The 23,626-nt window shown below is 37.8% G+C and overlaps 1 protein-coding gene across 1 annotated transcript; it reads right to left on the reverse strand.

Moving 5' to 3' along the window:
* Positions 1-742: 742 nt before the first annotated feature.
* LOC129769604 (uncharacterized) lies at positions 743-22,940 on the reverse strand. The gene is made up of 4 exons (XM_055771977.1): positions 22,641-22,940; positions 22,295-22,545; positions 1,117-1,333; positions 743-1,041 (listed from the first exon to the last, which is right to left on the reverse strand). The coding sequence occupies exons 2-4, from the start codon at positions 22,491-22,493 to the stop codon at positions 894-896; spliced, it is 564 nt and encodes a 187-aa protein (XP_055627952.1). The 5' UTR covers positions 22,494-22,545; positions 22,641-22,940; the 3' UTR covers positions 743-893.
* Between the last annotated feature and the right edge of the window lie 686 nt (positions 22,941-23,626).

Raw genomic sequence — 23,626 nt, forward strand, 5'->3', positions numbered from 1 at the left:
CCATTGACTCGATTTGTTTTCATTTGTCTTTTTCAAATTAGTACCTTTTCAAAAGTTACGCGAGATATCTTCGCACAAACAAACAAAAGCACAATTCACTTATTTCCTCAATTATTCTAATAAAATAAGGAAAAATGTCCACGTGGACAACAGGGGGAGGGGTATGAAAATGTCCACGCTTGTCCACGGAGGGGGAAGGGGGAGTCTAAAATCATGCTTTTTCTGTCCACGTGGTATGTGTACAGCCCATTATTTAAGGCGATTAATCGTATCAAATAACAAACTGCTGAAAAGTATTCGATTAGCTGATGAACGATTAAATTCAAAAATCAGGGATCACTAAGAATGACTTCACTATTTTGGTGATTCTTCCTGCGCCTGGTAGTATGCAGCACAGCATTACATGACTGGTGGAACCCGCTCGAGTTTCCATTAGGTCTTGAATGCCATTGCGAGTACTTCTGCATAGTGAGTTCTATGAAATGTTTGAAAGATTGTATTAATCTCCTGTAGTAATCTCCCGGAGGACTCAACCTGGTAGATACATCTCTGTTTATACGCTCGAGGGAACTGCAGTATGTATACAGTCCGTTTAGTAGTTGGACCTACTTTACAACGTTGGAATCTTCTCACAAGAAACTCCATTGCGTGTGAGTAATTGTTTTCAAGATAAATCTGATAGCAAACATATTGTTTGAGATACACACTTTTCGCAAAACATCCTTAGAAAAAAAGACAAACATGTCACATTTAGGTAATTTATTATACAACATACATTTTTGGCAGTTTCTCACAAAAAGAAGAGATGCTATTTACAGAAAATAACTTAACCCGCAAGCTATCTGAACATCTTAGAAAGTAACGGAACAACTCGGTCCAACACATTTCTCGTCCTAGTCTCGAACGAACTCCTTTTGGTTTCTATCACAAGCCAACCGTTTCGCGAGCTGTTTGCAGAATTGCACGTCCTGTATGTAGTCTCCGATGAAGACCGAGAGGAGGTACCACTGTTTCATGCCGGTTGCCCGCACCTTGTAGTTCCTGAAAGAGCAAAAAATGGTTCGTTTTAGTTTCCCGATTTACCTGTCCGTTTCCGGTTATGTTATCATGATCCACTTTAGAATGTCGTCCCAATCCGGCTGGTTGCTGTCGACCCGGCTCATACGAATCGCATTCATTCGACAGGGTTCCTCCTCTATGCACACCTTCGGGCCAAATTCTTGCAGGATTTTGCGCTCGGCCTGGGCCACATCTATGGCTAGGCGGGATATTTCATCCCCAGTTGGGATCATAGTGGGAGCGATTTCCCGCCGATTACGGGACTGATAGGTTTCTGGAATGGAATAATAAGAGAAAATAATGTAAGTAAGTATAAAATATTGTCAGTGAAACTTTGGTCGTCCAGAACATCGTCAAATCCAGTTTGGCAGATTCCAGCTGAAATCTTATTCAGCCACGTCTTTTTGGTCAAGAGTATCTTGTTTTTTTTTCGTTCAATGCAGCAAATTTCTTGCCACATCATAAATTTTCAAGTGAATTTATTAACAAACATATACTTGAACCTGCCCGATTTGGTTGGTCGTTGACAATGACGGTCATTTTGTTGGAATTGCATTTGTCTGAAATAGCATCATCCGAGAGTCTTGAAGTCTCGCATTCAATGCACTGCGATTGTAAGTTCTACTACGATATGTACCAAACGTTGGCTAAATTCAACTATCTGAATTTAATTTTCTTTTTAACGTAAGATCGCGTCTTTTGGGAATATAAACTTTTACAAAATCAACAAACGACAAATAACGTAATGTACGCAATCCTACGTTAAGTATCTGGTCATTTCTTGGACACAACCCTCCATTCTTCCCACTAGGAGCGCTAGAGCAAAAAAAAAACAGTGCGTCCAGATTTTGAGTGAGTCGAGCTTTACAATAATGGCCCTTGTTCATTATGAAATTAATCGTTCATCAGCTAATCGAATACTTTTCAGCAGTTTGTTATTCGATACGATTAATCGTCACACTTAGAGAAATAATTAGTTAGACTAATATTTCTCATTTGCTAGAAAGCCATCTGGAATCAAAAAAGTGTTCATTCCGCATGAAAATCAATTATTATCTTTTACGCTTCCCTAAACTCGTAAACGAATCTCAATTCGCGTTGACTGCATAGAGCTTCTTTTACAAGGGTTTGGATCGATTAATCGAATTATTTGTTCGATTCGATTAGGGGTTGTCCACATACCACGTGGACAAAATTAGGGGGGTAGGGGTTACGAAAATGTCCACGCTTGTCCATGGTGAGGGGGGAGGGGTTTTTGATAATGTCCACGTGGACACGTCAAGTATTTTTAAAGCAAAACATTGACTAACAAAATTGAATGAGATCTGATTTTTTTTGTAGTATTGAAAATCACGACTTAAGTGCGGGTTGAATTCAGCTTTTGCTCTTGATGACAAAACAATTTTTATGGAATAAAGTTAACGTTAATAACTATTTTTGTTGCGAACGGATTTTAACGAATTGCATATCAATCGAACCGGAAATTTTCTAAGATTTGTTTGATATGCTATACATTTCAATTCCATAGTCTGTATATGGTTAAAATTGATGAAAATTGGAAGCATTCTCATTTCCCCATACCTTTGTTCTGTCTTGTGTTTGTGTACTTTCCCGAACAGAGCTATCAATAACGGGCAACTAATGCAGCCTCTAGAATAGAAACAATGAATGGGGTATAGCGAAAAGAGAATATTTGCGAAGTGAACTCCACCCTTGCATAGTAAGTAGGAAAATTCTCAGAATCTTTCTGTGTCCGAAACAACAAAGGTCGCTTAATTCTGCTCGTTTTGTGTTTTAAGTTTCCCCTCGAGCTGTGAACGCTAGCGAATATTTCACTTGAAGTGCACCTGTCATTGCAATTAACGAATTAACACAACAACGAAAAAAGAGAAGAATGCAAATGATTATAGGTCGCTTCTAGCCTTCAGTGTTTGGCTTTGAGTGTATTGCTTGTTTTCGTTGCGCGAAACTTAGGACTTGTTCATTTCCTGTACATGTGAATAGCACACCTTCGATACTTTTAGTTGCCATTCGTATTTGCTCTCGTGCGCATCGGATCTTCTTTTGAAGCAACAAACTCACAGCTTTGTTGACGGTTTTGACAGAAAGTCGAGAAATGATTTTTCAAAAACGGTCATCATCCCGATGTTTCATTTTTATCACTGCAACTGTTTGCATCTGTTAGACGCGTGTTTGATGTTTATTGAACGGCGATGCACGGAAGATGCCTCTCGTTAGATACTCAGTGCAATGCATGCATTGATATAAAGAAAAAAATTGCGACATATGACCAATTAGTATATTGTTCTCACAAAGACAAGAAACAATCGTTGCTTCTCGAAATAATTCTACGAAACCACGCAAGTCATTAAACCTTTTCAGGGTCCTCGGAACTTTTTGCTGAAGAGTTATTTATGAAATTTCGACGTATTCGCCAATAATATTCGAAATGATAAACCAACAAATTTAAAAAAAAACGTAGTCCTACGTCAAAAGCGGTCGTGTCTCGGATACAACCCGTCGATTTTTTTTATCTATCTTTCAACAATAAAACAAAAATTGAACGGAAAAAAATATATCCATAATTAGAAGCTGATCAAGTGAAGGGGTACAAAAAAAATTGTGCCATGGCGTACACGACTCGAGCCCTTCTGGTTATCTGAGACAAACAAACCGAACAGATTCTAAATCAGTAAAGATGCCACTATCGCATGAACCTCGGACAAGTTAAAAACGTGTTTTTTGACAAAATGGCGTAAATTTGAAGAAAAAAATACTGTTTAAAAATTTTTTTTCAAGTTTCTTGATTCATTTAAAATAGTAAAGCTACGAAATTATGATATTTTTTTATAGGTTCATGCGATAGAGAGATGCATACAAATTGTATTCATATAAACATAGATCGGATAAGTAGAACTTGAGAAATCGTGTAAACCAGTTTGAAAAAACATGTTTCGAGAAAAGCGCGTTCAAAGTTGATTGTTATGGTCGTACTAGATATGATATCGCATAACTAAAATGGCTATACATTGGTAAATAATGAGATTTTCGAAAAGTCTCTTCTATGGTATATTCTTAAATGTCTGAATTAGAGAAATATGAAGAAAAAAAAAATTGATTTTTGACGTAGGATTACGTCTTTCGGGAACATATTGGGGTACAAATTGAAAATGGGAAATCGAGCACATTGTGAAAATTGTCCAATTTCAAACGCTTATTGCTCAGTAATTTCATGATGGATTGATGAAATTTTTGCGTCAATCGATTTCGGCACTCCATAACAATGTTTTATATTGAAGAAAAAAGAATATGTCATGAAACTAACTATCGAACAATTGAAAAATGTCAACCACTATCCTAACGTAAATACCCACTTCTGATTGGTCGAAATGAACGATACATGCGGCGGGTCCTTAACAGAGACATCAAAACAAAGCTGCCTGGGGGAAATCGGCATTGCAAATACATAAAAGTAAGGGGAGCTTTTGCTCCCACCGAAATGTGTTCCCTAACAGAGACATGTTGCGTTCATTTTCACTCAAAAAAAGTTTATACGGCGAGTAAAATTGGAAATGTGAAAAAATATTAGAAGAAGTTATTTCCCATATGCTCTACATATAGTATTACGTGTTGTTAGTCCAATTAAAATTCGCATCGGGTTGAATAAACACTCAGAAAGCAAAAATTATAAAACAAAATTACCTTTTCCATTTCAAATATGTTTTCTCTATATTAAAGTAACATGTTTTTACTGATGAGAAAAATTGATAATTGTGTTCGGTATTGGTAATTATCTTATATTACATTGGTGAGTTTTTTTTTATTTATTTCATCCATACATATCACAGGAGGCTTCTCGTCTAAGATCACAGAGGCCGTTCCACTTCAGTATCTTTAATCTGATACGCACCATCCAAAGACTATTTACCATCCGTCTGTCATCATTACTCGGCAAACACTGGTGGAGTGAACAAACAATACCGAACAACCAAACAAAACGGACCTTTTCAGGGCCACCAAATCATTATCAAAAAGTTAAACGATGTAATTCTTTAAACATATCCAAAATCAACAGATAGCCTAACGGAATCCTACGTCAATTATGCGGTCCTGTCTCGAACGCAACCCGACTATGACTTTTTTTTCCAAATGTCTAGACTAGAATTCCATCTTAATGAAAGCAATATTGTGCTTATTTCAAATCCGACCAGATTCCGGAATAAGAATTTATTTTACCGAAAAATGATGAAACGATTCGTTTCATAAACGCGACGAAAAAACATATTTGTAGCGAATTGTAAAGGGCAAATCTTTTACATGAATTTTGAGTTAAAAAAAATCTTAGCAAGTGAATGGAACCCCGAAGCAGGTTTTCGCTTGAAGAAAGTTATGGCTGAGTCTGGTAGGACTGGAAGAAAATCAGTACCATGAGCTTCTACCAAGCAACTAGTTTCGATGAATTCCAACAAGTAGTGTTAGCAGCTGAACGTATTAAAATCAACGATCCAGAACGCTTCTAGGGCACTTCTAAAACTTCATCCGTCTTACTCACCAGATATTGCATCTTCAGATTATTAACTGTCAAGATTCTTGTAAGAACTTCAACTTACTGCATAGCTTAAGTTCTGAGAGGATGGAATTCTCAAGTTGCAGAAAAAGATGTATGTCTACAAAAATATGCTTTTGGTTTTTTCCTTAGAATCGGCACGAATTTTTCAGGACAATGTTTAGCATGATTTAACAAATAAAGGGTTGTAGATCAACGGAATCATCGATCACGATGATACTGCAGATGTTTTATTTTTACTAGATTCATAAGAGACATCAGACACTTTCGAACCTGTTAAAACGAAAGTCATTGATGTTTAGACGAGACAATTCTGTTTTCAAAGCACTTTGATTTCGTTGTCTGATTTTTTGAAAACTCAAACAGCCAGCCAGCTTTGATAAAAATACTCGAGAATAAGTTCACAATCGATATTTTAAAATGGATATGGAGATAACGTAAATGGAATTCGGTAGAAAATAATGAGCTTCCGGACAATGTTGAAAAAAATTGAAGATTTCAAGACAAATCGTTACGATTGGTAAGACTATAATTTTTATCAATAAAAATATGGAATAGAAAATAGAAACAAACTTGAAATGAAACTTGAGCGAAAAAAATATAATTTCTTGATTTTTTCCTCAAAACCGGAGGAATGTCCACGTAGACAACAGGGGGAGGGGTATAAGGAATGTCCACGAGAGTCCACGGAGGGGGAGGGGGGTATCTAAAATCATGCTTTTTCTGTCCACGTTTTATGTGGACAGCCCCTTATTGGTTGCGCAATATTCGTTCGATTAATAATCGATTTCTGTAGGAAGTATTCGATTAATCGATTAATCCAACGATTATCGGGGATCACTACTTGAGAGCGAACGCTACGGCGTTCTATAAAAACAAATTGTTGATGGTTGAATGTTAAACGCGGTATTCCTTCTATCAACTAGAAGTACCGGTTTTAAACCAATCTCTATGTTACTTTCAGTTTCATGCGTTCTAGCTCCTTTAGTTTTCTGATGTTTTCTAGATTGTAACCTCCTATACCTGATTCGAATAAAAAAACTCAGTCAACACAATCAAGGTTCTGTTTTTCACAGTCACCACCGTTAATCACCGGAAAATTTAACCAACCATTAAATTGAACAAATTCGCATCGTCTAAGACTTATTATCTAGAGGCGTTCCACTATTTACATTGCGTAACATCTTGGCATTGTGTTTGATCAAACATTGCACTAGACAAAGTGCTCTCAGTGTACGGAAACCAACCGAAACCTGTCATTCGTCCGGCAGCAACGTCCTTCGCGGAGATCCAAAGTCGATCGAATGACGGCGGTGCAACTAATTTGAACGGTAATTCATTTACCTTCGCGATCCAATGATTGTCACTTGCTTCAGGAAGAAAGCTTACTTCCTTGGTACACACAGCGTTATCATTGCGGGACACAAGTCAAGGTAACGCAAAGTGCTGCTGTAAAACTCACTTGTAAAATCGTTATTACGATGTTAGGTAACTCGAAGTTGTCAAACGCTTTGTTCGCGTGTCTTATGGCTGTGTACCGATGCTGGTTGGTCTCAAGGTCAACTAGTTGTTAATTCTGGCCATGTATTGATAGTAAAAATTATCACTTTCTCTGTCCACGGACGCAGTGGATATTCCGTTACTTGTTTCGTTTTGGTGGGTGTGATACACATAAAAAGTGGACAAATCGTTCTTGGGAATTCGAGTCCGATGACTTGCATTTTTGAAGTCAATCGCCAATCGCCTCGGATGCCAACGTAGGTTTGCAGCAAATGAACGTTTTTTATTGATATGTTTCTCTTTAACGCTCTTATAATTGCGTATACGGTCTTACAGACCGAAAAATCAATAATTCTGTTTTGAGCAGGCTGAATTATTTTTATAAAGACTCAATTTGGACGACTGTTATGACTTACAATGTTCTATTTACTAAAATTGATAGATCATATCATATGCTATCTATGAATGGATCCCTTTTGTGGCTTCGACCCTGGAATATATCCCACCTCAACCAAAACCAGGCCTTGTTATGCGAAGCGTATTGCGTTTCTTACTACTTTTTTCTACTTATGGGAAAATTTCAATCGACACGTGAAGAAGCTCGTCTTATTTCACATATGTATCTACATGTAACAATGATTTAAACAAATTTGGGTCTCCCCTACCACTTTCGGCTGTTCAAAAACATTTTTTTAAATTTTTCATGATGTTTCATTTATTTTTTATTAATTGTTACAGATGATGATACCATTGTCATAAGAAATACTCTGGAATTAAAAACTCTATCTCGGTAGAAATTTGATAAAAAAGCAATGTTGAGGGTTCAAAATCAAGTTGATTACCTTCAGAACCTGCACATTAGCATAAATTTGAATTTGTATGATCGATAAAACGCGGGATACCGATCAACTATACCCAGCTACCGAGAAAATAATTAATCCTTTTCCCTAACATAATATATACCGGGTGTTTGTAGTTTTTAATCTTCTTTTTTATTTTTTAAATTTAAAAATACATATATAAATAAAAAAAATGAAAAAGGCAATAAATTAGAAATGTTTTTTTTTAATATCTCGAGAATTGCTGCATTTAGAAGGAGATTAATGAAGAGCTTTTTTATTTTAAATCACATCAGGATTCATAATTTGTGACTGAAAATGATTGTTAACATACAAAAATTCGAAGTTTCAAAAATTCAAAAAAATTAGATGTTCCACAAAGTTCGTCGAGAATAGTTTTACCATCTTGTACCCATTTTTTAAATTTTCTACATGACATCTATTTTATATGAACAAAATAAAAAAAAACAAATTAAAAAATATGTATTTTGGATATTGCGAATTGAAGTTTTTTTGTGAAAAAATGTACTAATTTTTTTTCTCTGTGTATTTTTTTTCACGTTTGGACATCAATACTTAATAACTCTTTCTAAGACACTATTTCGGTAGGACTCACAGTTTTATAAAAAAGAGATATAAATTATCAAAGATTTCTCTCACTAAAATCGATACGCCTTATTCAAAAGTTACACTCGAGTCAAAAAAATTTCCAAATGTTGTGGAAAACTCATATTTTCTCCAACCTAAACGGAATAAACTTTCGTTCGAATCAAAAATATAAGTTTTTAAAATAGCTCGATTTCATTTAGAATCGCACTTTTGTATCAGACCTCTTATCTTTTTTATCGTTTTATGGATGTGACTTTCGAAAGCTTTCGGTAAGCAACTGAAGATAGGGATGTCACGGTAGTTCTCGACGTCATATATACTGCCAGATTTATGTATAGGAGTGACAGCAGCAGTTTTTCACAAACTTGGGAAAATCCCCTCCATATGGAACGATTGAAGAGGATGCCAGTGGGAACGGAAAGCGAGTCCTAGAAGGTTCCTAGAACGAACGACGAATTTATGCCGAGGGAAAACAGTACAGTTTGTCCCATGAAAAAATGCGAAAATTTTATTTATTCATTTTTGGGTTATTTCAGTCATTTTGTTTTTCAATATTTTTGTTTTTGTTAATCTTCGAACACTATCTGTCAAGAAATGTGAACATCGTGAAACACAAACCAGGTGTCGGTTTCACCCTGACTGAAGGTGTCGGTGTCACCCCGAATGGACTCAAAATTTCAGAACAATTTTTTTTTATATAAATCGTTTATTTTTACAGGCTCAGTTACATTAGTTTAATGGAGCCGAATTCTTAAGTATATGTTTTAAAACTATACATAAATAATTTTCCTAACACTATGGTTAGTAAGGTGGAAAACCGATTACTCGCGGTTTACTCGAGTTTAGAGGGTGACATCTTTCAGGAAAGGGATGGGATATAAGGGAATTGTTACAATGTTGATGATCACACTCGATTCTTAAATCTATTGTATATTTACATTTCAACTTATTTTACTGTTTATACCAAGGGGGCCAATCGCTCGCAATGCATGAAAAGGAGGGTATAAGGACATAGGTACAATCACACACGAAGATCGATAACTTTAAGGAAAACATATATTTGGGTCATGTAATCAAGGTCTAACCGAGCCAACACATCTCTCACCGGCACATTGGGCTGTCTTCCTCGGGCCCGAAGGGAGTTTTCTAAATTCGATCTGGCGACAAGATACACCTCGCACGACCAAACAACATGCTCGATGTCGTGATAACCTTGACCACAGACGCAGAGATTGTTGCTGGCAAGATTGAAACGAAAGAGAAGCGCATCTAACGAATAGTGATTGGACATGAGTCAGGAGAAGGTGCGAATAAAGTCCAGACTCAAGTCCAGACTTTTGAACCACGGTTTGAGGCTAACCTTAGGGATAATCGAGTGAAACCACCGGGCCAATTCATCTTCGTTGCATTTGCGTTGCCAGTTAGCGATGATATTTTTACGGACTAAAGAAAAAAAAATCATTGAAGGCGATTTGACGCTGGTAAATGTCGCCTTCAATCGCACCTACCTTTGCTAATGAGTCAGCCCTCTCATTACCCGGAATTGAGCAATGTGAAGGGACCCAGATAAAGGTAATGACATAACAGTGTCTGGATAAAGCACTCAAAATTTGTCGTATTCTCTCAAGGAAGTACGGCGAGTGCTTTTCCGGCCTCACTGAACGGATAGCTTCGACAGAGCTAAGACTATCCGTTACAATGTAATAGTGTTCAACAGGTCGTGAGGCGACGCTGTCCAGCGCCCAATGAATTGCTGCCAATTCAGCAATATACACTGAGCAAGGATTCTGAAGACTGTGGGAGGTGCTAAAAATTTCGTTGAACACTCCAAATCCTGTGGACTCATTCATAGAGGACCCATCAGTAAAGTACATATTATCACAATTGATACCCCTATACTTTGAATCGAAGATCGTTGGAGCGATCCTCGATCGTTGATAATCTGAATATCCATGGATATCCTGTTTCATGGACAGATCAAAATGCACAGAGGAATTGATGTAGTCAGGAAAACAAACACGGTTGGGAATATACGAAGAAGGATCAACCTGCATGGAGATGAATTCATGATATGAACTCATGAATCCGGAGCGAACATTTAGCTCGATCAGCTGCTCAAAATTCCCGATCACCAATGGGTTCATAACCTTACACCGGATGAGGAACCGAAGAGATAATAAATTGAAGCGATCTTTTAGTGGGAGTACGCCTGCCAAAACCTCGAGGCTCATGGTATGCGTTGAGGGCATACATCCCAACGCAATACGGAGACAAAGATACTGAATTCGCTCGAGTTTAATGAGGTGTGTTTTGGCAGCTGATTGAAAACAGAAACTGCCATACTCCATCACTGAGAGAATAGTTGTTCGATACAACATTATAAGATCTTCGGGATGGGCTCCCCACCAGGTGCCGGTAATTGTACGGAGAAAGTTTATTCTTTGTTGGCATTTTTTACTCAGATACCTAATATGGACCCCCCAAGTACATTTGGAGTCGAACCAGACCCCAAGATACTTGAATGACATAGCATGAGTGATCGGTTTACCCAAAAGTTGAAGCTTTGGTTTTGCTGGTCTATGCTTCCTAGAAAAAACCACCATCTCTGTTTTCTCCGTGGAGAATTCGATCCCTAGCCCAATGGCCCAGGTTGAAAAATTGTTCAAAGTATCTTGTAAGGGTCCTTGCAGGTCGGATTCGTTTGATCCTACGACAGACACCACTCCATCATCTGCAAGTTGTCTTAGGCTGCAATTTTGTGTAAGGCAATTGTCGATGTCGCTTACATAGAAGTTGTACAAAAGGGGGCTTAAACATGAGCCCTGGGGGAGGCCCATGTAAGAGAACCGACTTAATGCCGAATCTCCGTGAGAAAAGTTCAAATGTTTCTCACAAAGCAAGTTATATAACATATTATTCAATAGAGGCGGCAGACCCCGAGAGTGTAATTTGTCTGACAAAACCTCTATTGAAACAGAATCAAAGGCCCCCTTTATGTCCAAGAATACTGAAGCCATTTGTTTTTTTTCGGCCTAAGCCATTTGAATTTCTGAAGAAAGCAACGCAAGACAATCATTTGTCCCCTTGCCCCTGCGGAACCCATATTGTGTATCTGAGGGGAGGTCATTCGTTTCAACCCATTGATCAAGGCGAAACAAGATCATTTTCTCCAACAATTTCCGTATACAAGACAGCATTGCTATTGGGCGGTACGAATTGAAGTCGGACGCGGGTTTTCCGGGTTTTTGAATAGCTATAACTCGTACTTGTACTTTTCAGAACAATGTTTCCGAGTATTGATCAGCAACAACACCACCTACTGTTTCACAAACTACACTGAACAATGATCTACGATGAATTAAGCTCATAAAGTATCGAATTTTCCAAAATTTTCCGACTTAAACACTTAAATTCCACGAGTGAAATTTTACATGGACTGTCTCCTGTTTGCTAACCGGTTCGTTTTGTTGTTTGTTTTGACAGCAAAGCGACTTCCGCAGCTGTCGGGTGACTCGAAACGTTAGAAATGACAAGTATGTATAGGGGACATCGGAAAATTTTCAAAAAATTGCTTCTTACCGAAAAAATTAGAGAGTGTCGGTTTTACCCACAGTGTCGGGTTTTCCCTGAATTCTCCTAATTATGATTTAAACAAATTTAGACCTCCCCTACCACTTTCGGCTGTTTAAAAACATTTTTTCAAATTTCTCATGATGTTTGATTAATTTTTTATTTGAGTAATTTGAGTAAGAGAAATCTTTGATAATTTATATCTTAAAAACTATGAGTCGTACCGAAATAGTGTCTTATAAAGAGTTATAGAGTATTGATGGTTGAATATGGAAACACTGAGAAAAAAATTAGTATTAGTAAATTTTTTTTAATTACAAAATAAAAATTCAATTTGCAATATCTAATATATAAATTTTTAATTTTTTTTAATTTTTTTCATACAAAATAGAAGTCATGCAGAAAATTTAAAAAATGCTTCCAAGATGGTAAAACTATTTTTGACAAACTTTGTGGAACATCGAATTTTTAAGAATTTTCGAAACTTCGAATTTTTGTATTTCAACAATCATTTTTAGCCACAAATTTTGAATCCTGGTTTGTTCTCAAACAAAAAAAAAAGGTTATTATCAATCTCCTTCTAAATGTAGCTATTCTCGAAATATTTAAAAAAATATTTCTAATTTGTTGTCTTTTTTATAGTAAATAATCCCTTTTAATATGTTTGTAGGGGGTCTTCGTAGCCACTTGGTTACGCGTTCGCTTAATAAGCGATCGATCGTGAGTTCAAACTCAGGGCCCTCAATTTGACCATCTTTGTGTTGTTATAGAATCACTACGTCCACGCAACCATCATCAGCTATGGAGATCGATCCACGGTGGAACAAAGATCGATTCATCCATACAACTGCTCTGCTCTGCAAGAAACATCGGGCTGCTGTTCTATAAATAACCCAACAATGATCGATTTCAACTGTCTCCGCTGTCCGGTCTGCTGAACAATGGAAGAACAGATAGAATACCCTTACGCCTAAATGGCTACTACAGTGTAATTTACTATAATGTAATGGAACAGAAAACCTAACGCCTAAATGGCTACTCTACTACTGTGTAATTTACAATTTATAGAAACATAATTATATGTACATGTACACGATAAAAAAAACCCGGCTCTGTTACAGATAAAATGCTAATGAGCCTGATAAATAAATAAAATGAAAACAAAAAAAAATATGTTTATCGTGTTAGACCGTCATGTTCATGAAATTTTATGAATTTGCTTATAATTTCCAACAACTTTTCCAAATACATCATCATGGTTCATTTTTTGACTCAAGCGTAACTTTTGAAAAGGGCGTATCGATTTGAGTAAGAGAAATCTTTGATAATTTATATCTCAAAAAATATGAGTCGTACCGAAATAGTGTGTTAGAAAGAGTTATAGAGTATTGTTGGCTTAATTTGAAAAAAATATACACTAAAATAGAATAGGAAAAAAAATAGAAGTCATGTAGAAAATTTAAAAAATGGGCCCAAGATGGTAAAACTATTTTTGACGAACTTTGTGGAACATCGAATTTTTAAGGAATTTTCGAAACTTCGGGTTTTTGTATGGTAGCAATCATTCTTAGCCACAAATTATGAATTGTGATGTGATTTAAAACAAAAAAAGGTTATCACCAATCTCCTTCTAAATGCAACCATTCTCGAGATATTAAAAAAAATATTTCTAATTTATAATCTTTTTAATAGTAAATAGGCCCTTTAAATATGTTTGTCGTGTTATACCATCATGTTCATGAGATTTTATGAATTCGCTTATAATTTCCAACAATTTTACTCTAACCCAAAAGGAATACACACTTTCATTCGAATCAAAAATACTCATGTTTTGTCATTTGTCGATTTCATTTGGAATTACTCCATTGTCATAAGAAAGACTCTGGAATTGAAAACTCTATCTCGGTAGAAATTTGATGAAATAGCAATATTGAGGGTTCAAAATCAAATTATCGTCAGAACCTGCACATTAGCATAAATTTGAACTTGTATGATCGATTAAACGCGGAATACCGATCACTATAGCCAGCTACCGAGAAAATAATGAATTCATTTTCCCCAACATAAAATATACCGGGTGTTTGTAATTTTTAATCTTTGTTTTTAAATTTTCTACATTTTATATTTAAAAAAAAAATGAAAAAAAATACATATATAAGTAAAAAAAAAATTAAAAAGGCAATAAATAAGAATTTTTTTTTAAAATATCTCGAGAATGGCTGCATTTAGAAGGAGATTAATGAAGAGCTTTTTTATTTTAAATCACATCAGGATTCATAATTTGTGACTAAAAATGATTGTTAACATACAAAAATTCGAAGTTTCAAAAATTCATAAAAATTAGATGTTCCACAAAGTTCGTCGAGAATAGTTTTACCATCTTGTACCCATTTTTTAAATTTTCTACATGACATCTATTTTATATGAACAAAATAAAAAAAACAAATTAAAAAATATGTATTTTAGATATTGCGAATTGAAGTTTTTTTGTGAAAAAAAATGTACTAATTTTTTTTCTCTGTGTATTTTTTTCACGTTTGGACATCAATACTTTATAACTCTTTCTAAGACACTATTTCGGTAGGACTCACAGTTTTATAAAAAAGAGATATAAATTATCAAAGATTTCTCTCACTAAAATCTATACGCCCTTTTCAAAAGTTACACTTGAGTCAAAAAATTCCCAAATGCTGTGGAAAACTCATATTTCCTCCAACCTAAACGGAACACAAACTTTCGTTCGAATCAGAAATACAAGTTTTTAAAATCCGCATTTTTAGTTCGATTTCATTTGGAATCGCACTTTTGTATCAGACCTCTTATCTTTTTTATCATTTTATGGCTGTGACTTTCGAAGGCTTTCGGCAAGCAACTCAAAATAGGGATGCCACGGTAGTTCTCGACGTTATATATACTGTCAGATTTATGTATAGGAGTGACAGCAGCAGCAGAAAGCGAGTCCTAGAAGGTTCCTAGAACGAACGACGAATTTATGCCGAGGGAAAACAGTACAGTTTGTCCCATGAAAAAATGCGAAAATTTTATTTATTCAGTTTTGGGTTATTTCAGTCATTTTGTTTTTGTTAATCTTCAAACACTATCTGTCAAGAAATGTAAACATCGTAGTGGTGCAATATAAGTTATATCGGTAAAATGTACGCTAAGGAGAAAATGAGGCGAGAAAATAGCGGCGATTGCAAAGGAAATAGCGGCGATTGCAAGATGCCACCTGGCTATCGTTTTCCGCGTGGTTTTTCTCGTTAGGCGTTAGGCCATGTCCACGGAGACCGGCTAGGACAGTCACATCCATAATCACATCCAATGCATGATGGAAAGTGAAGGGAACGGTAACGGTATTGAATTAAAGAGACTTCAAACTCTGAGAGTTCATTCGTCTCTAAGTGAAGGGAAGGAAGGAAGGAAGGTCTTGTATTATAGAGACTTTAAACTTTTGCAGTTCATTCGTCTCTAGCCTTGAGAAAGGCCCTTTGAAAACTCTACTCTACTCTATTACTCTACTCCAGCGCTACCACCTCCGCCCTCTTGCCTTGAGAAAGGCACTCGATCCCTCGCCGTCCAGCTCGTCCAGCAACGATGTTGTCCAGTCGGTGTCCACACAAAGAATCCAAGCGAAGGGAAGAATATTGAACTCTTTTTTATATTGCTTGCTTGCACAAACACTGAGAGAGAGTGAAATTATTCCTCTCGCGAGCGATAAACCTCTGCGCTTCGTATAGTATGAACACTGTCTATATTCCCCCCACTACATGTCCATTATACTCGCACCGATAAAAATGTTCTACTTTTCGGCTTGCTTTATTTTCAGTTAAAAACATGGAAAAACTCATTTTTATATAACATTTGACCAGTTATCTCGAAAACCAGCATATTGAACTGTAAGAAACTGCTTTTCAATTTTTGAAAACATGAGTTTCCAAAGGTACAATTGAAGTTTAGCATGGACATGCCTTAGCATGTCCGTCTTACCCCCATCTCCCCTACGTTTGTAGCTTTGTCACTTTGTAACTTCGTAACTTTGTCTGCAGCGCTGTCCCACATATTTAATTAGAAATTTGATCCTCTTCCTGTTGACCGATTGATCTGAAATTTTGAACACAGATTTATCTTTGCAGTCATCATAAAAGAGCGTGTTCCATGATTTTGAAAATTAAAGATGGCGGGCGCTACAAAATGGCGGATTACATATTTTCTCAAAACCTCATCAATATGGGTATTTCCAAAACCCCATCAATATGGGTATAAAATGAAAGAGCTTGATTAGTAGAATACAGTTGTTTATGAAAAATGCAAATCCAAAATAGCCGCCAACACAAAATGACATCATATATATATTTTTTCAAAATTCCATCTTTATAGGTATCAAATGAAAATGCTTGACTAGGAGAACCCAGTTATTTATGAAAAATGTAAATCCAAGATGGCGGCCGCTACAAAATGGCGGATCACATATTTTCTCAGAACTCCATCAATATGAGTATCAAATAAAAGGACTTGATTAGTAGAACACATTTATTTATGTAAAATGCAAATCCAAAATGGCAGCCATAACAAAATGGCGCCATATATATTTTTTTCAAAATTCCATCAATATGGGTATCACATGAAAGGGCTTGACTAGTAGAGCAAAGTTATTCATAAAAAATTCAAATCCAAGATGACCACCACTACAAAACGGTGAAACGGTGAATATTTCTTTTTCAATACCACTTCAATATGGGTATCAAATGAAAGTGCTATTAGGACGTAGTAGATCATGAAAAATCCAAATCCAAGATGGCCGCAGTCCCAAAATAACCAATTCCTTTTTTAAATGGTATCATTCAGCTTGACCTGTTTGTTTGTATATTTGAAAGTCTGTGGGGTAGGTACCATGTATTTTTGTAATCACCTCAATGTCGGTATTAAATTAAATTATTTGACTAATAGAATACAGTACATCATGAAAATATTCCGAGGAAAATTAGGTAAGAAATAAATTTGTTGGTTTATCATTTCGGATATTATTTGCGAATACGTTGAAATTCCATAAATAACTCTTCAGTAAAAAGTTCCGGGGACCCTGAAAAGTTTTAATGGCTTGCGTGGTTTTGTAGAATCATTTCGAGAAGCAACGATTCTTTTTTGCCTTTGTGAGAACAATACACTAACTGGTCATATGTCACAATTTGTTGCTTTATATCAATGCACGCATTGCACTGAGTATTTAACTAGAGTCGTGATTTCCGTGCATCGCAATTCAACAAGCATCAAACACGCGTCTAACAGATGCACACAGTTGCAGCGATTAAAATGTAACATCGAAACACACTTCATGTGAAATATTCGCTAGCGTTCACAGCTCGAGGGAAACATAAAACACAAAACGAGCAGAATAAGCGATCTTTGTTGTTTCGGGCACAGAAAGATTCTGAGAACATTCCTCAGAGGAGATGTAATACTTATACGCCAGCGACAGTTTACTCACTATACAATGGTGGAGTTTACTTCCCAAATATTCTCTTTTCGCTATCCCCTTTCGTTGTTTTTATTCTAGCGGCTGCATAAGTTGTCCGTTATTGACAGCTCTGTTCGGGAAAGCACACAAATGGACAGAACAAATGTATGGGGAAATGGGAATGCTTCCAATTTTCTTCAATTTAAACCATATACAGACTATGGAATTGTAATGTATAGCATATCAAACAAATCATAGAAATCTTCCGATTCGATTGGTATGCAAATCGTTAAAATCCAATCGCAGCAAAAATAGTTATTAACGTTAACTTTATTTCATAAAAATGTAACCTGTTTTCTGATTTGGCACCCTTAATGTAAGACGTAGTCCTACGTCAAAAAAAGTTGAATGATTTTATTATAGAGAAATATGCTAGTGATACAAATAATGTGATAAAAACTAGAAAATAAAATAATGAATAATAAAATAATAAATAAAATAATGAATAATAAATAAATTTGGAAAATGCCAAAAGGAAAAGTGATCACGGAGACGAAGAAAGACAAATCGATGCATTTTACTAAGAAAATGTTAGTATCAGGGAAATTGCTCATCGGATTGGTAGATCCCAATAAGAAGTGCTTAATTATTTGGCGAATCCTCAAGGATACGGTAAGAAGAAGAGAGCTCCACGTTAATCAAAGCTCTCTGACCGGGATGAGCGGGAAATAGTTAGAACAGCTTTGAATACCTCAAAATCGCTTATGCAAATGAAACAATATAAATTGAATATTTATAATTTTCAATTTGGATGGTCCTGATGGGTAGTGGCGTGAATTACGGAAGGAGGAACAGTATTTTTAAACCAGAATTTTTGGTGCATTCTATGGCGAGAAATCCGTTTAGCAGAATTTGGTAAATAGTATGCCAACACGAATTTTCCAGGTTATTAGCCGAAATGGCAAGGTTGCCAATTATTGACATGTAAATCAGCCGATCGTTTTGAATTTTTCATTGATAGTACTTATGAATTTTGAAATGGTTTTATAGAAACTGCACAGTCGAAATTATCATATTTAAGCACAATTAATGAACAAACAACTCTTTTGAACGAAAGTTTTATTACGAAACAATATATTAGGCTGTCAAAAAAGTCCTGCGGTATTTTTTTTGAATTTTCATTTGTTCATAAAATTAGTTACAATCATCTGTTTTAAGTCAAATATGCGCCGTTTTGTTCGATGACTTGTTCCCAACGAGATGCCAACTTCATAATACCCCTGTTATAGAAGCTCGCTTCCTTATTGGCAAAAAACTCGGATAGCCAATTTTCACAGGCCTCTTTTGTGGCTAACTTCTGACTACCTAGCTCGTTCGCCATGGACAAAAAACAGGTGGTAGTCACTTGGTGCATGGTCCGGACTATACGGCGGATGCAAAAGAACCTCCCATCCGAGCTCCCGGAGCTTCTGGCGCGTCACCAAAGAAGTGTGTGGCCTGGCGTTGTCCTGATGGAAGACAATGCGGCCTCTGTTTATCAAAGATGGCCTCTTCTTCATGAGTGCTACCTTCAAGCGGTCCAGTTGTTGGCAGTACAGGTCCGAATTGAGCGTTTGGCCATAGGGAAGTAGCTCATAATAGATTATTCCTTGACAATTCCACCAAACACCCAGCAGAACCTTCCTGGCCGTTAATGAGGGCTTGGCCACCGTCTGAGCCGCTTCAGCGGGCTTCGACCACGACCGTTTGCGCTTCACGTAAGTGACCCACTTTTCATCGCCAGTCACCATCCGCTTCAGAAACGGGTCGATTTTGTTGCGATTCAGCAGCGATTCACATGCGTCGATACGGTCAAAGATGTTTTTTTGCGTCAACGTGTGTGGCACCCATACATCGAGCTTCTTTGTGAATCCAAGCTTCTTCAAATGGTTAATAACGGTTTGACGACTTATCCCCTGCTCTTGGCCGATGCTACGGCTGCTGCTATGCCGGTCTTTCTCGGTTAATTCAGCGATTTTGTCGCAATTTTCGACGACAGGCCTTCCGGAGCGTGGCGCATCTTCGACGACCTCTACACCAGAACAAAAACGTTGAAACCATCGTTGTGCGGTGGAAATGGAAACTGTATCGGGTCCATAAACTGCACACATTTTATTGGCAGCTTGAAATGCATTTTTGCCTTTGTCATAGTAGTACTGTAAAATATGTCGGATTTTCTCTTTATTTTGCTCCACATTTGCGACACTATAACTCACGAACGACTTAACCAAACAAAACACTGTCAAGGACTTTATTATAGCGCGCAAAAATACCTTTCCAACAAGCTATAGTATGACTCGATACAATGAATACAACTAGAACTACACGCTTACAACGACACCTCGCGGAAATACCGCAGGACTTTTTTGACAGCCTAATAAAGGGTGTGTCACATCAAATTGCATCACGGAAAAAACGCTGTAGAAATTCGCCCAGTAGACCGATCCTTTTGAAAATTTTAGACAGTAAAATAAAAACTATTAAACAACTTTTGGCATTTTCTTTTTATTCATACTTCGAGCCCAAGCCCGTATGCTCGCGCCTTCCTCTTTACTCCGTCCATAAGGTTCTGTACAACGTCAGGTTGTAGTTTTTTTTGAACAGAAATCCATTTTCTCTTGAAGTCCGCCTCCGATTTGACAACTTTTGGGATCTTCCGGAGGGCCTGCTTCATAATCGCCCAATATTTCTCTATTGGGCGAAGCTCTGGCGCGTTGGGCGGGTTCATTTCCTTTGGCACGAAGGTGACCCCGTTGGCTTCGTACCACTCCAACACGTCCTTTGAATAGTGACACGAAGCGAGATCTGGCCAGAAGATGGTCGGGCCCTAGTGCTGCTTCAATAGTGGTAGTAAGCGCTTCTGTAGGCACTCCTTAAGGTAAACCTGCCCGTTTACCGTGCCGGTCATCACGAAGGGGGCGCTCCGCTTTCCGCAAGAGTAGATCGCTTGCTACACCATGTACTTTTTGGCAAACTTGGATAGTTTCTGCTTGCGAATCTCCTCCGGAACGCTGAATTTGTCCTCTGCGGAGAAGAACAACAGGCCCGGCAGCTGACGAAAGTCCGCTTCGACGTAGGTTTCGTCGTCCATTACCAGGCAATGCAGCTGCGTCAGCATTTCGGTGAACCGCTTCCGGGCTCGCGTTTTTCCCACCATGTTTTGCCTTTCGTCGCGGTTAGGAGCCTTCTGAACCTTGTATGTACGCAGGCCCTCCCGCTGCTTGGTCCGCTGGACGAATGAACTTGACAAATTCAGCTTATTGGCGACATCCCGGACCGAACTTCTCGGATCACGTCTAAACTGCTTAACTACGCGTTTGTGATCTTTTTCACTGACGGAGCATCCATTTTTACCGTTCTTCACCTTCCGGTCGTTGGTTAGGTTCTCGAAGTATCGTTTTAGTACTCTGCTGACCGTGGATTGGACGATTCCCAGCATCTTACCGATGTCCCGATGTGACAACTCCGGATTCTCGAAATGAGTGCGCAGGATTAATTCACAACGCTCTTTTTCGTTCGACGACATTTTTCCAAATTTACGAAAAATTGACAGTGAAGCATGGCTAACGTGATCTATACACTCTTATCTGATTATAAGCGAAAGCTGATAATATAATTCCTAAAAAATTAAATTTCTAATTTCCCTTTAATATTCTTATGATAGTCGTGGGTTTCATCCCTTCGAGGGCGACACCCGGGGAGAACCGCTCCCTCTCGCCCCCCATACACTACGCGACTGCCGACCGTGACACATGAATTGGAGAAAAGCCAGCCATTTTTGCTTCAACATTTCTCGGAATTTAATCTGTATTTCACACTTGTACACTTGGAATGGTCACTGGAAACGCGAACGGTTATTTAACAGTTTAATGGTCGACGCTTGTATGAGCAGAATTACTCGCATTCATCCAATTATCAAAGTGCCTCTATAGCCATCCACCATCCACCGTCATTTATTATAACGTTTCCACCCGTTTCATATATGAAATGCGTAAGACGAATCAGCTGTTTTTGAATAGAGCCTGTTCGCGATTACGTTACGCGGATGGTTGGATGGCGCTCCCGGCGGAGCGCGGAATCGAAAGTGAATGAGATGCTTAAATGTGGGTCAACGAGAAGGAGAACCGTCCCAATGAGCAGCGTGTGGCGTACGTGAATAACAAAAAAAAAGTGCCAGAGGTAAGAGAAGAAGTAATAAGAAGATGAAGTAATTTCGCATTCGACCATGGGTTATAGATGGTGTGTTTATTTATTTTTTGGTTTCAAACTGCAACCATCATCAGCGCGTGTGTCCACAGAGGAGAGGGCGTGGACGTGATTGGCATCGAAATGATGAAGCATGTTGGAGTTTTCGGCTCGTGCATAAAGGTGGTTCACCCGATTAGATAACGCGTGCGACAGAAAAAGTGCACAAAATTAATGCTAGATGCGTATGATTTAACATTGAGCCCAATACGTGAATTTTAGGCTTAGAAGTTGTTTCACGCTTCAGCTTCGTCGTGCGACGGCACAAATTTGCTTTCGCAACGAACGCGAGTTCAACTGTTGCCGATCGTTTGAAGGCCCGTGATTAGACACATGTTTTCTCATGTTGTATCGAGTTTACGAGCCATTGGGCGAGTTTACATTGATGAATGATTTTTTTTGTATACTCACTTGGATTTAACGAGTACGCTAGTTTCTTTGCAAAGTTAGCCAGCCGCACCGAGAGAATGATCACTGGGAAACCAACGAGTTGCACCGGTAGTTCGAATAGAGGTTCTTGGGCTCGAACTGCGGTTCCGCTGAAGCTGGTACTGGACAGGAGAACCATCAAGAATATGGTTGCCGCAGGAACAATGTTCAACAGCTTCATGGTGTGTATCAACAGGTTTCAATGAGCGTATCGATCACTTTCACTTCGCGAACTAGAATTGCATATATTAATCAAACACGGAACAGCCGTTGTAGCAGGTTCACTTATTATCACTGAATGCAATGATCTGGAACGAAGCTCGCTTACTCCAGTTGAAATACTCCCCCACTCGCTAGTACTCCGCAGAGGAGTACAAGTATGAGAATTACTCAATCCCAAGGCGCACGTCAGCATAAGTTTTTAATTTCGCGTAAGTGAATCGTCTCCTTGGAATCGTTTTCTTGCATAACGCAGACACTTTGCTGGGGTGCGCGCGCGGCTTACTTGCAAGAGTCTGATCGACGAAAATTCACGTACTCTAGGGAGGGGACAAAAAGCTATCGAACGCGATGGAAGTGCACTGTGGTTTGGCCGAGTGCTAAGCTGAGACTGAGTGGCCAGTTGGAGACCGCCGAGGAGACCCCCTATTGATTCACAAGATGTTATGTTGTGGTAACAAAAACTTCGCGGTTCGCCTGAGCAAAAACAACGGTTGAAGATTTGTTTGGCTCTCGTGCAAGTCTCTCGCCGCGCTCAGCTGTGTTTATGTTTTACAATGTTGGGCGGCGAGGGAAACTGGTTGCCGTCGTTGTAGTTTAGTAAGTCAGCAGGGCGAAGATCTGGCTGATGATCTGGTAGATCGTAAAACTCAGGGACGTATATGATGTTTTATGAGAGTATAGGATACAGAATAAGATTATAAAATGCTAAAATTCATTAAATTTTTTGTCACGACACATACTTTATAGAGGCGATCATTTGTTAGTTTATTTCATGAGTCATATTGTAAGTTTGACACCGATATGAAAACTTATTCCATAAATAATCTTTTTCATAAAGCAACAATGTTTGAAAAACATTTGCCATGTTTTTATAGTTTTTTTTAAAGAAGTTTTATCTCTTATCGCAAAATTTTAGTTCCATTTTTTTCATTAGGGTGCCCATTTCCATTTTAGACTTGAATGAATGACATTTTCAAAAATTAATAACTTTTGAACTACTAAACCGAATCAGATTATCGACATATAAAATCAACGCAAACTAGGGGAACCGTAGGTAATACGGACAGTGGGGGTAATATGCACAGGTGGTTG

This window comes from Toxorhynchites rutilus, chromosome 2 (assembly GCF_029784135.1).
Source record: "Toxorhynchites rutilus septentrionalis strain SRP chromosome 2, ASM2978413v1, whole genome shotgun sequence".
In the NCBI taxonomy this organism is placed as follows: Eukaryota; Metazoa; Arthropoda; class Insecta; order Diptera; family Culicidae; genus Toxorhynchites; species Toxorhynchites rutilus.

Coding starts and splice junctions, on each gene's coding strand:
- LOC129769604 (XM_055771977.1), bottom strand. CDS start 22,493: ATGAAGCTGTTGAACATTGTTCCTGCGGCAACCATATTCTTGATGGTT. Junction 1,334..22,294: donor AGCGTACTCGTTAAATCCAA/GTGAGTATACAA, acceptor ATTCCATTCCAG/AAACCTATCAGTCCCGTAAT. Junction 1,042..1,116: donor GATTGGGACGACATTCTAAA/GTGGATCATGAT, acceptor TTGCTCTTTCAG/GAACTACAAGGTGCGGGCAA.